Source organism: Malurus melanocephalus, unplaced genomic scaffold, assembly GCF_030028575.1.
Source record: "Malurus melanocephalus ecotype Western Australia unplaced genomic scaffold, MMel_1.1 scaffold_578, whole genome shotgun sequence".
Classification (NCBI taxonomy): Eukaryota; Metazoa; Chordata; class Aves; order Passeriformes; family Maluridae; genus Malurus; species Malurus melanocephalus.
In genome coordinates this window covers 191,922-205,415 of record NW_026623810.1, presented here as the reverse complement: position 1 = coordinate 205,415, position 13,494 = coordinate 191,922, and the positions used below count along the sequence as shown (strand labels likewise).

Sequence of the window (13,494 nt, the reverse complement as noted above, 5' to 3'; positions counted from 1 at the left end):
TCCATCCATCCATCCATCCATCCATCCATCCATCCATCCATCCATCTATCTATCTATCTATCTATCTATCTATCTATCTATCTATCTATCTATCTATCTATCTATCTATCTATCTATTTTGTCAGGGTTGTACATCTGTATGGAGAGCTGAGGCACCAAGGACATACTTCGAGATTCTGGTGCAAAAGCCAGTTAGACACTACAGTTCTCAGCACTTAACCTTCTTTTTGGTTTCAGTTCCTTCCTGATCCAGAGGCATTGAAGCTCTAGGCCACTTTATGGATCTTGAAGTAGATTACTTACTGCAGAGATTTTCTCCACAGAGAAATGCCACTCATTTCTCGTTTTCTGGGTGTCCCCCATGTCAGCCAGAAATATAATTGTACAGCCTTTACATTTGTTCTGCTCAATTAAGAAAATTAATGTCCTTATGTCTTCTTTAGCACCTGCATGTATGTCCTGGATCTGGCTGGGATAGARCTGATTTTCTTCCTGGTAGCTGGTAAGGTGCTGTGTTTTGGATTTGTCCTGAAAACCGTGTTGATGACACAGGGATGCTTTAGTTACTGCTGARCGGTGCTTGAACAGAGTCAAGGCCTTTTCTGCCATTTTCTGCCACTCACCCCACCTCAGCAGCCAGGAGAAAGGTGCCCAAGAAGTTGGGAGAGGACACAGCCAGGACAGCTGACCCCACTGACTCCACACCATATGGCATCATGGTCAGCAATAAAGTGTGGGAAGGTTGGCAGAGGGACACAGCTTGGGGTCTAGCTGGCCATCAGTCAGTTGCTGCTGAGCAACTGTTAGCATTTGCATCACTTGTCTTTCTTGGGTTTTATTTATCTCTCTTTTTTATTTTCATTTTGATTGCAATATAATATTATTTACATTTGTTTCAATTATTAAATKGCTTTTATCTCAACCCAAAGTTTTCTCACTTTCACCTTCTCTCCTTCATCCCATTGGGAATGTGGGGGGTGAGAGGAGCTGTGTGCAGCTTATTTCCTGGATGAAGTTAAACCACAACAAATGTACACATTTGGAATTTTTACGAGTGTCTGAAGTTGATTTCAATCCTTAGCCTTTCACTACAGAAGCACTTTCCACTGAAATGAAGGACTAGTTTGTGCTCAGTCTTTGCAGCAAGTTGGTTCATAACCTTCCTKACTGTCACCAGTAAAACTGGCAAAGACAGCAAAGCCTACAATTAATGCACTGCTTTATCCAGCAAGGCAGCTACCGAGTGGATAAGATGTGCAGCTGAATTTGGCCCTGCAGGTCAGAAATGTTTCAGTATGTGGCCTGACTCATGGTTACTGAGGGAAGACAGGGAAAGGGYAAGGCATGCCACAGTTTACTCCAGGGCCCATGACAACTAAGTCGTGTTCTCAACTTAAAGTCACAAGGTATTTTTCTCTAATCCTAATAACTGAGCCCGGCAGACTGGCTTTAGCACTAACAGATGGATGTTAAGACTCTGGGTTGACTGAGATCATCAGGCCCAGATTTGATAATAGGCTCAAGGGCAAGACAAAAAGACTACAAGGCAGGTGTAAGGATGCTTTCTCAGCTTGTTCTTCTGTGGAGTTTCCTGTATTCCAAGGAGAAATGAGTCTTGTGAGAAGCAAAGAGCGTTGCTGCTTCTCCCCGCTGAAATATTTGTCTTCAAATTAATGCAGAGGCAAAGCAGAATATTGRCACCTCTGAGAGAAAATGGTGCATCAAGAGCTTCCCCAACCACACCAGTCTGCACTGTCAAGCAACGTTACCACCTCAGCAAATTCCTACTGCGCACTCCCCTCTGCACTAGTAATTGGTCTTTCTGTACAAAGGAAATAAAGAGTTTGACCTGATGTGTCCAATACAACAAAAAGCTAATTGTGGAATGGTACTCTTGGTCATAAATAGCTTGAACTGGTTCCATGGTAAGAAAAAGCTTTAGGTAGTACATTGCTAACATTTTCCTTGTCACTGCCAAGTGAGAGAAGGAGAAATGAKATGACAGTTACCTGTCCTGCCTTACTCCCTGAAAAAGATTTACATACCTTCATACTTAACATGGATGAGTCTCTTGATTATTCTCTCTGGTGAAGTCCATATGGCTCAGTTCTTACAGTAAACTCTGAAATAAACAGCTTCAGAGCTAAAATCCTGGGTCTTAGGGTACTGCTACAAATCCTAACCTTTCCAGGCCCTTCCTAAATAGAAATCTGAAATTCCCTTCTCATAAAGTGTGAGGCTGTGGCTAGATCTTCACAGTGGAAACTGATATTTTAGCTTTGCCACGGTGCTTTGTTTGGTACTGAGGATTTCTACTCTCATGGTATTGAAGAAGACAGATTATATTGAGRGTTCCTCATCTGTTTTAGTGCAAGCCCCCTCATAGCAGCTTCAGCCACCTCTGGGATGTATTTAACACAACCTCCTGACCCCATGCAAGCTCTGTGTTACTTGTTAGGGTCAGGGCACTGAGTTCTGTTGTGGTGCCCATAACCTGCAGTCACTCTGACATCCTCTCCAGCTGCTGACTTTTGGTCTCACATCTGTACATTTGACAGAATTGTGCTGACAAAATGCCTGAGACAATTCACTACAAATTCTCCACTTATCTCCCATTCTAGCACTGACTCACTAGAACACCATGTAGAGACCAAACAGTTCAGTTCATCCTAAGCCTTGGCAGAGGTGGAACTGGATTTGTTGGGCTGACATCGGGGGCTGTGATCCTTCTAGCTTTAAGATTCAGTGTTTCTACATAATACTCGACTTAAAATTTATTCGTATATATATATATATGTAAAAGAAGAATATGCTGTTATCAAAGGAAAGAAAATGTCTTCCAAGAAAAAAATTAATTTAATTTCTTGCTGTAAACAAATAGAGGAGCAGATGCATTCAGCGCCTCAAGCTCCAGCTGGAGCCTGCGGCAAGGGAAAGGCCTGCTCAGAATTGCATTTCCTGTCCTGTGGCGGGACTGGCTCCGTGGGGAAGATGAAGGCAGCGGGCTCCTGTCGGCGTGGGGAGGCGAAGCAGCATTCTCGGGGTGGAAAGGGACCAGCCCGAGGCACCAGAAACGGGATGGGGACAGGGGTTGCGGATGGACAAAATAACTTTTTCCCCCACGCTCTTCTCTCAAGTCATTCCGGAGCTTGCTGAAGTCATTCCAGCCGAGCAAAACAGAAGTTGCGTGAGGCAGAATCCCGCCGCGTTCTGCCACCAAAACTACGCGCGGGGCTAAAAACTGGCAGAAGGACCRGGCTGGGTTGGGGGACGCCCGGGGCCGGAGGATGCGAGGGCGGAGAGGGCTCCCCGCTCCGAGACCCCCGCGCCGGGTCGGGACAGGGTGTGTCACCTCGGGGCTGGATCGGGGCTGTCCCTCCGCCCCGCCCGCCGCTTCCCCGTCCCGTTGCTCCCCGGGGAACGGGCCGGGCCCTGCGCGCCACGTCTCCCCCCGGCAGGGCCGGAGCCCAACCCCGTGTGCGTGGCGGCTCCCCGGGGCGGGGGCCGGGGCGGGGCGGGGAGCGTGGCGCGGCCCGGCCCGGCGCCTCCGCCTTCTCTCCATCCTCCCTCCTCTCTCCCGAGCCCACTCCCGCTGCTCCCGCTCTGCGTRCCACGGCGGCGGCGTCCCGCCATGTCGGCCGCCAAGCACCGGGGCGCTAAGGGGGGCAGCCCGCCCGCCGCCGCCAACGACAAGGGCGCGCAGCCCGGTGGCGCCGAGGAGCCGCCGGCCAAGAAGCCGGCTGCGGCGGGGCACGGCCGGGGCGGCAGGGCCGGCGGGGGGAGCCGCTCCGGCGCCGGTCCCCGGCGCGGCTGGGCGCTGCTGCTGCTGGGCGCCGCGGTGGTGCTGGGCGCCGCGCTGCCCGCCGGCTGGTACGTGCGGCTGCTGCAGGAGGAGGTCGGGCGGAGCGCCCGGGAGGTGGAGGCCTCCGGCCGGCAGCGGCARGAGCTGGCCGCCACCCTGGACACCGTGGTGCAGAAGGTAGCGCGGCGCCGGGGGCGGGCGGGCTGGGGGCCGTCGGGGCGCTCGGTGCTGCTCGGCGGGGCGGGGAGCGGAGCGGACGGGATTGTTCGCCCCGTAAATAATGAGCTGTGAAGGCGAGTGTTGCCTTCCCTTCGTGTTCCCTGCTCCCTCAAAGATGCTTTCATGGCATTAGAGGGGTAGCTGAAGTCAGGCCCGCGGTATTCCCCATTCCTGCAAACGTGGCCCCGGAGCAGCGAGCAATCTCTGCCAGGCAGCGCCGAGCGGGGCGGGACGGGGCGGGACGGACCCCGCGGCGGCGGCCGCAGCCCCCAGCTCGCTTTTCCAGCCTGAAGCCATTTTATGGAATGCAGCCCGCACGCTGCATTACGCGTTGGCAGCGGTGCAGAGCTGCCTTTAGTTGTGCATTTTCAAGGCTCGCAGATGAAGCTGGAGGGGCGGGCGAGCCGCTCCTCGCAGCCCATGGGCAGGTGTGCGGGCCGAGGGMCGCGCTGTGGCGGAGCTGTCACCACGGGGCAGAACCCCGCCTGAGCGTCCCCACACTCGAGAAAACAAAACCCGTATCAGCTTCACCGAGCAACAGAGCCGGTGCCAGAAACACTGCTGCTGTACTCTGCCTCCCACGTTCCTGCCGCACTCTCTGGCCATGGGAGCGAGACTCGCATTGTCCAAGGCAGTCCAGGACCACGGGAAAGCTGCGAAGTTGTTGGCGCAGGATGTGGCTCAAGTGAAGTGAAATAAATGCTCATTTCCCTCTTTTTTTTTTTTTTCCCACTCAGGCTCTTAGTAGCCTCCCAGCGATACTTTCACAAATAGCACTGTCCACTTGGATATGTCCTAGGTAGGAAACCTTTTAAAATGGCATCTGTGATTGCATATCATCAACATACAATTAAGCTAATTTCCTCGGAGTAGGTATACTGGTTGGAAGACAATATGTAAAGTTATGACTGAGTCAGATCAAAGAARAGGAAATTCTTGTCTCGGCTTGACTGCTTTCTGCATGGCAGACCATTCAGATTGCCTGTATTCCCTGCGAGCTTGGGCYTGGGCTGGCATTGGGGAGACAGGCACTGGCAGAGATCTTCTGGCTGTTCAGTGCCACTTGGTGTTTCCTGTCCCATACAACAAGAAGGAAAAGGAAAATTCACATCAGCGGGGAAGAAGGGTTGTAACATTCAGGGCTATGATGCTGTTTCTAAAGGTAATTTTAAATCCTGGATGTTTTACTCACTGATGACAGGACAGTGATTTGAACTGGCAAAGGTTGTTTTTTTTTACCGGTTTTTAAGGTGTTTGTGTAGACTGTAAGAAGGAAGAAATTGCAGTGGCAAGACATAAAACTACAGTACGTGAATGTAGAACTCAGATGTACATGCAGTGTATAAGCCCTTCTAATCAAAGGAATGGGTATTATTTGCTGCCTCCCATTCCATGTCATTGCAGAAAATCGTAAATATCTGTTACATATTCTAGGAGAGGAGTATATAACAGAAGTTTATAAGTAGTTGGTTTCAAAGACAACTGAAACTTATTTGCTTGTGAATAGCAGATGGCTGCTGTTAGACGTGCAGTAGTGCAAGGACTAAAGGTGGGGGACACAGTTTCGATATAACCCTCGAAAGTTTTCGGTGCTGTAGTTTGTGGACACAGGAAATGTACCTGRGGGAGTGGAGAGCAGGCTGTATGTGTCATTGCCTTACAAAAGTGTAGGATCCTGCCTTGTGCTTGCACAGTGCCATCAGCACAGGCTGCTGGGTGGCTTTGCCCTTCAGTTTTGACTGCAGAGAGCTCCTGTCAGGAGTAAGTGTTATATAAACTCATCTGCTTTACACATCGAGGAGAAAGAAAGGAAATTATGTGGATGTTTAGTCTTGAGCAAGGTCATTTGGTGTTCAAACACAAGATAGTATGACCAGATAGAGAAAATACTATATGTACCATTTAAGATGTTAAGTCTTTCAAGGGCTATGGCATTAAATCTTACCAGCCGTGTATATTATCAAAAAGGCAAGATCACATGTAGGTCCACACACAAACCATCTGCTTCAAAGCTGTGAGTTTTTACATATTTGTGCAAGGGTATTGCTCTGAGCCCTGGTGGCTCTTGCAGTGTTTCTAGCTGGTATAATTTGAAGAGCCAAGTCCATTTTATTATACCAGAACACTGATCTTCAAGTGGCTGGCCCAAAAGGAGAATGGGTCCAGCTTACACCATGAGTATTGCCTGAATGCAGTGGAGGAGCAGGTATAAAATACTTCCACTGCATTCASCTCTGTCAGTCATGTAGTAATAGAGACACAGCCCTCTGAAGAGTTCTGGCTGTTTCTGATTCCTCAGACTAAAGTGATAGTTACTTGCAAATATGAATTTGGTGMTTTGGTTGAAATGTGTCACTGTAATAGGAGGGGGAGGAGAGTTTTCCTGTGTTAYCCTGTTAGATTTCTGACCTCCATTTACAATGATACAGAAAAAGCTCTCTGCTCTCTGTGGGAAGAATCATAATGAATGACAGCTAAGATSTAATGAAAATGAGGTTGGTATGTCAGTCTAATGACTGGTGCCCAGCTGCAGTGTTATGGCAGTATTACCATCTCCACCCCTTCCCCTTAGCTCATTTTTAATTTCCTATGGGAGTACTGRAGAATTCAAGTGTAGGGAATGTAAAGTCATTAGAAACCTTTTTGCTGAAGAGGGGGAAAAGAAGTTATCTTTATGGGTATTCTTCAAACTGCAGGGATTTGTCAGAGCAAGGGCAAGCCTCATRGCCAAACTCTCCCATCCTTACACAGTGTAAACTTTCATGGAAACTACAGAGKATTTGGCCAGGGATTTGCAAAAGTACATAGAAATAACATAATATCCAGTCAGTCTGTCTGTTAGGTCTTTTGAAAATATTTCTAGGTTCAGAGTCAGGGAGCTGCTGCAGCCTGATTCAGTTGAAAAGAAAAAGAAAAGCAGCTCTGTGTATTTCTTTCTAAAACCATGTAAAATATACTTATTTTATTTMTAAAATAAAACCACCCCTGCAGCTGTGTATCTAATCAGTAAACATGGCAGCCCATGTGGCATGGCTGATTAATATACCCCTCAGACACAGGGAGTACTGTSAGGCAAGGCAACGTGCATTACTCAGCACTTGCCATCCTGCCAAAGCCTTGAGGTATTTTCTGTGTRCTGGATTCCTCTTGCAGCCACTGGGAGTTCCTACATTGCTTTACAAAGTTTAAGAAAGTACAACCCACACATACACAAAAAGATTTCACCAGTCTTAAGTAATGTGTGTTTCCATGGCCTGGGTCTTACCTTTAAATGTGAGAGTGAATGAACATGAGGCAGCCCCTTACCCCTTGGCCTTTTCCCTCTGGCTGCTGCTAAAACCAGTGGCAAAGATATTTTTTGTAATTGGGAAGTTTCACAGCGTGCCTGATGCAGTGTAGGAGCTTTCTGTGAACCTGAGCTGGATGCAGGGCAGGCCCTTGGCAGCTGCTGTGCCTTTGTTTKCTCTATTTAGAACATGTAAGACTTTATAATTTTTCTAATCTTAACAAATAGTTAACAAAAAAACCCTCTTGTGTTTCCACTGGTGTCTAGGAGCAGCAAAGCAGCAAAATGTCATGATTACTACTCCCATTCCTCAGCCCATCCCAGCTCCGCTTTCTCCCTGATTTTTCCTGTTGGTCTTTCTTGTCTACTRTGAAACTTCTTTTTCATGGTCAGGAATTGGTCTTTGGCATTCTTGCCTGATAAAATATAATTCCCTTTTTTCTGTATTCAAAAGCTGATGCCAGATTCTTTTGGTTTTTGGTTTTTTTTTTGCCTTCTCCCTTTTCTCATTTGTGGACTTGTGGTCTTTAGAACCCAGAAGCTTATAGGGGAGGGATGGTTCAGAGGTCTGCATGCAGGCTCTGGAGAGCTGGGTTCCTTTTTCACTGGCACAGATTTCCTGTATCATCAGTGTCAGGTTAGTGAGGCTGAGGACTCTCAACAGAAGGTGTTCTGTATTCTGTATTCTCCCATATCTGTATTCCACGGGCTCAGGTATGGGGCATGAAGCATTGCAAGGTAATAATTTCATATGGTAACAACGACTGTGAGGATCTCGGACAAAAAGGGTGAAATTACTGGTATTAACTATGTGTTATTTCTGGCCTAGGTACGTTCTCTTCAAACCACATTTGGAGAATTTGAATCCATGATGAAAATCGTTCAGCAGAAGCAGGAGGTTAGTGAGAAGGCTGTTAAACAAGGGGAGAGTGAAATCAATCGGATCAGTGAAGTGCTTCAGAAGCTGCAAAATGAAATTTTGAAAGACTTGTCTGACGGCATTCACATGGTGAAGGATGCGAGGGAACGAGACTTCACATCTCTGGAAAACACAGTGGAAGAGAGACTGACAGAGCTGACCAAATCTATAAATGATAACATTGCTGTATTCACTGAAGTGCAGCAAAGGAGCCAAGATGAAATCAATAATATGAAAGCAAAGGTTGGTTCCTTAGAACAGGCAGATGTGTACAAACATGAAATTAAGGTGCTAAAAGATGCTTTTGATGAGATGCAAGCATCCATGAAAATGAAAGAAAAGGACATAGAGACCTTGAAGAGTACAATAGACTCCATGGAGTCTGATGTGTACACTGAAGTGAAGGAGTTAGTCAACCTCAAACAGGAACATGAGAAGTTCAAAGAGGCTGCRGACACTGAACACCTTTCACTGAAAGCTTTACAAGAGAAAGTTCTGAGAGCTGAGGATTCYATTATGCAGCTCCCTAGTGACATTAAAAGACTTGATGAAGATTTACTGCAAGTGAAAGCCAACCTCAACAAATGGGAAGATAATGAACTCTTCAGAAAAGCATTAGAAACTTTTGGGRAGAACAGTAAAGGACTGGAGTCTCGACTGAGGCACATAGAAGACAGCCTAGAGTCTCTAACATCTGCTGCTGCTCAAAACAGTGAAAAGTTGGAATCTTTCCTTTCTAAGGAGGCAGAATATGAGAATAAGCTCAATACCCTAGAACAAAGCATTACCACTCTTCAGGGACTCTCAAATACAGAYGTTACTTCGGTCACAGATGTTCTGAAAAATCTTGGTGAAGCACAGACTTCACTGTACAATGACATGGAAAACTTAAGGAGAAGCATCAGTGAGCTGCCATCCTCTGGTGCTCTCCAGGATGTCCAGAAGCAAATAAGTACTTTGTTGGATCAAGGAAATCTTCAGGCAGGCCAAGCACATCCTCAAGGTTACCTTGAAAAATTCTCTTCTGTGGAAGGCTCTGTAGATGAACTGAGATCTTCTGTTAGCCAGGTTGACTCCGATTTAAAAATGATAAGAACTGCAGTGGATAGTTTAGTCGCCTATTCAGTGAAAATTGAAAATAACGAGAACAACTTGGAGTCTGTGAAGAGCTCGATAGATGACCTGAGGAATGATCTGGAAAGGTTGTTTGTGAAAGTAGAAAAAATACATGAAAACGTTTAGGCAGCAGTCTTCCTTGGGCAAATAATGGGTTAAGGAGAATAGCTTTTATATGTCCTGTTTTTTACTCTTTTTAAAAGCAATTTGATACCTCCAAAGAGAATAAGAATACTTTAATAATAGAGACAGTTCTGCTTATTTCCTTTATTTCTTTTCTGTGTAGTGTTTGGAGTTTTGGTTGTTTGTTTGGTTTTTTTTTTGTTTCCCCTTCAATTTTGTCTTAAGAAAACATGAGTTTGGTTGGGGTTTGAGTTTCTTAAGGGCTCATTTTCTCTCCAAAGTTGTACCTCTGTAGTGGTGTAATAAAGGCACTACAGCCTCCTTAGCTTGGGCACATATTTAATGGCATGAARGTGTTTCACATTGACACTAAATATCCCACACAGCAGGGCCACAGCTCACTGAGGATTTCACTGATGGTTTATGAAACAAAACTACACCTGAAACTTTACTTTGGTGAACTTWAGAGTGGAGCAGCTGTTGAGCACCTCACTGTTCTGCAGTTTGGGACTCAGACACCAAGGGTCAGCTGAGCTGTGGTGTAATTCTGTGAGAATTTCATCTGTTCCAAGGAGCTGATAAAGTCTGAGATWGGTGGCACTGCCTGTGTGTTCCACCACATGGCTGGAGAGATTCTTCATCTTCACAGGCTTTTTTTTTTGCCAGCATCTGCAGCTCTTGGTGCAGAAGATCAGTGCTTAGAAGAGATATCTGAAGGGTGGGATTAATTTTAGGAGGGTACAGCAATAATATTTTTTGTCAMATTTTTAGACTGTTTACATGATTAGGCTTTCTTGGAAAGATCTAATTTGGTCTTTGATACAGGGTTTTTCTGTAAAAATTGCCACAAATTTGAGGAAAGAGAAGGACCAAAATTGCACCTGTTGTGTTCCATGTATAAAAAGCATGCAAACAACAATACACTCCAAAACACACAAGAGGGAAAATCACCATGAAATCAGCAGAATTGCTTCTATGTCGTGTACATTTGCAAGTTTTCACACAGCTGRCAGTGACCTGAACTCTGATATTCAGGACTTGGTGCCTGATTCTTGTCACCATTTTTGTCACTGGAGGTCTGGCTGGGGCAGGGGTAGCAAAAAAATCCTTGTAAGAAACCCACTCTAGGAGAGTGAGGAAAAAGCATCATAGTTCTGTAGATGCTCTTTTAAAAACCACTTTCYCCTGGAGCTTCCTTGGTTTTCTGTCTTCTTGGAAAGGATTTCTAACATCTCTCCTTTTCAAGTTTATTTTTGAACTTTATCCAAATAATTGGTAAAGAAGTCTGCACACGGATAGCTTGGAAAGAGGCCATGGGCATCATGCCCACCTCAGCCTGCACCAGACAGATCCTCCACTGTTAGATGAAAAATTCCTAGAAACAGCATCTCCCAGAAATGGGAACAGCACAGGTGAAAAGGAGTTTTTTTTCCCTTGGTAAATTAGATCCTGACCCATRTCCAGTGTTGTTCCCACTGTAAACAGGAAAGAATTGCTGACTAAGGAGGGAGCCATGGCATTAAAGGTAACTGTTGTCACTGTTGGAACTGCACTGTTCTTTGTTGACTTCTCAAGTTCTTGAACAATGTTGTTTAGGTTACTGTGAAATGAACTGTATGGCTTATTTGCAGTATTTTTAATACATAATAAACATTTGGAATATTCTTTTCATTGCTGTTTTCTTGTTACATTTCCCAGGCTGTTTTCCAGTGGGAAGCACGGGTTGTGCTGCAGCTCTGTTCTTGTTCCCAGCTTTTACGGGGTGATTTGGGGGCACTTTTTCCTGCTGTGTTACCAACTCTGGAAAGMAGGGTTTGAATCACACCCAGGTGTCATTCAGAAGCCTGAAACRGTGATTGTGAGGTGTGAAATACCTGATCTGTGCCACAAACGAGTTCTGTGCCAGACACTGCCAGCAAGGCTTCAGTCGGAGCTCCTCAATGCCCAGAGCTTGTAGAACAGAAATAATGTGCAGAAATGACCTGTGTGATGTTTCCAAAGTAAGAGCTGCTTTTGCTGAATGCTGGACTGTAGGGCCCAGCAGCTGATACCATGCTCATGGTGGGAATGTGCCTTCCAAAAATCTGAGAGGCTGATGGCAGGAGTGTAGGTATCATCATATCCTGGCARTTCTTGAGGCCAAAGTCACAGAAATAGGTAATTACTCTTGAATTAAGCAATGTATGCTTGACAAAGCAGGTGAGCACCCAAAACCCTTCTGTTTAAAGATATTTGGTAGAACCTGTTGGCAGCAAGCTGGCTGGCAGCGTGCTGTGACTTCAGAGTAGCTGCAGGATGCTGGAACCTAGAGAGGCTGCAAGGCCAGCAGCACAACTGGGCTGTGTTTGATCTCACAGATTAAACAAAGAATTACTAATTTGTAGTAACTGAACTTTCATGGCAAGCTGTTGAAGTTACTTACTTCACTAAACAGGAATAATAATTCTCTGTAAATAATAACATGTCTGGAGGCAGGCACAGAGACAAGGATCCCTTGGCAGCTTTTATGTCYGGTTTGACATTTTCATCCAATACAAACATTTCCTAATTTCCTCATAAATGCTCATAGAGCACATACAGACCTAATGCTGCTTTTTACTGTCATTCTTCAACTTTGTAATAAAGCAACAAAGAAGTTTTCAAGCAAGACATAGACTTGATAGATTGCCAGTGTTCCTTTATCCTATTGGTAATTCATCGGTAACATGCTGTTACAGTAACAAATTTCAACATAAATTGTCCACCTGATTGATAAGGTATTGATCAAAGCTGTTCATTAATGCTTGCCTTCATTTTCAGCTATAAATAGAGAAACTATTACACTGAGGCACTGAGGRAGGGCTTGYCCTGTTGCCTTGAATGGCCAGTTYTTAATAATGACACACTYGGTTAAGGGGATAAAAAGGTTTTGCCTCGGKATTTGGGATCCCAGGTGCACAACTTGATGGCAGAATGCACMCCCGTGTAYAGCACRGRTACAAGYTTTATAGRTTTCAGGAATTAGCATATCTATCTAGGATTCCMCAATAAGAGATTTAACAAATGCAGTGATGTCCCCCTRTTCTAATGAATCGCCCCTGGATGAGGCCAGAGCCCAGTTTATACAAGATRYTCCAGAGAGAARGCTTCACCCAAGGCTGGAACCTCGGATTTGAAGAATCACAGGGCACACTGAGCCCTTCCTGAGGGTGTTTGCTCTCTCTGCCCAKCAGAACCCCTAAACTAAGCTGGAATATCAGGCTACAAACCTGTGGGCTAAGGSGTAGAGAGGAATGCATAGAGGGTACAGAAAGCATGAAAAGGAAAAGCAAAAATCAGGCATCAGCCCAAATAGCTGCGCTGGCAAATACGGAGATAAATCTTGGGCTGCTGCAAGGACTTCTCCCAGCAGGACTCAATCACTGCCTCGAGCGAAATTACTGAGAAAGGCGTCTGGWGGTCTAAATGTGTTGGAAGTCTCATTAAAGCATGGATTTGTGATTTTTTTACTATATTTTTTTTGGCATATATTTTTTTGTTTACACCTGGTACTGTAAACAAAGCTGCAGAGAAGTGAAATGACTGCGGGGGAAAAGTCTGAGATGTAAAAACATCCCAGTAGGAAAAACATCCCAGTAGGAAAAACATCCCAGTGTGGACCCTGTGCTTGGCTGGGCTCTGCCCAGAGCGGTCTGGAGCGCCGCAGCGACTCTCCGAGAGAGCAATGGCGCTGATCGGAGGTGAGATATTCCAGGAGAAGACACGGAACAAATGGGGCTGTTTAGACAGCGGAAAAGAGACGGGGAGATGGAAAAGGAAGGAGGAACGAGGAGCAGAACGAGCCCGCGGCGCTCACCCGRGGGAGGCCCCGGGCGCGGAGCCGGGGCGGTGAGCGCCCCCCGGTGGCGGCGGTGCGGCACTGCGGGGCGGGCTCTGTGGCCGTCTGTCCGTCCGTCTGTCCGTCTGTCCACCTATCCGTCCGTCCGTCTGTCCGTCTGTCCACCTATCCGTCCGTCCGTCTGTCCCTCCCGTCTGTCCATCCGTCTGTCC

General features: G+C 46.3%; 1 protein-coding gene across 1 annotated transcript; it reads left to right on the top strand.

Annotated features, from left to right (window-relative positions):
- Positions 1–3,568: 3,568 nt before the first annotated feature.
- CKAP4 (cytoskeleton associated protein 4) lies at positions 3,569–10,384 on the top strand. Its single transcript, XM_057382680.1, has 2 exons — positions 3,569–3,979; positions 8,137–10,384. The coding sequence occupies exons 1-2, from the start codon at positions 3,632–3,634 to the stop codon at positions 9,466–9,468; spliced, it is 1,680 nt and encodes a 559-aa protein (XP_057238663.1). The 5' UTR covers positions 3,569–3,631; the 3' UTR covers positions 9,469–10,384.
- Positions 10,385–13,494: the final 3,110 nt, after the last annotated feature.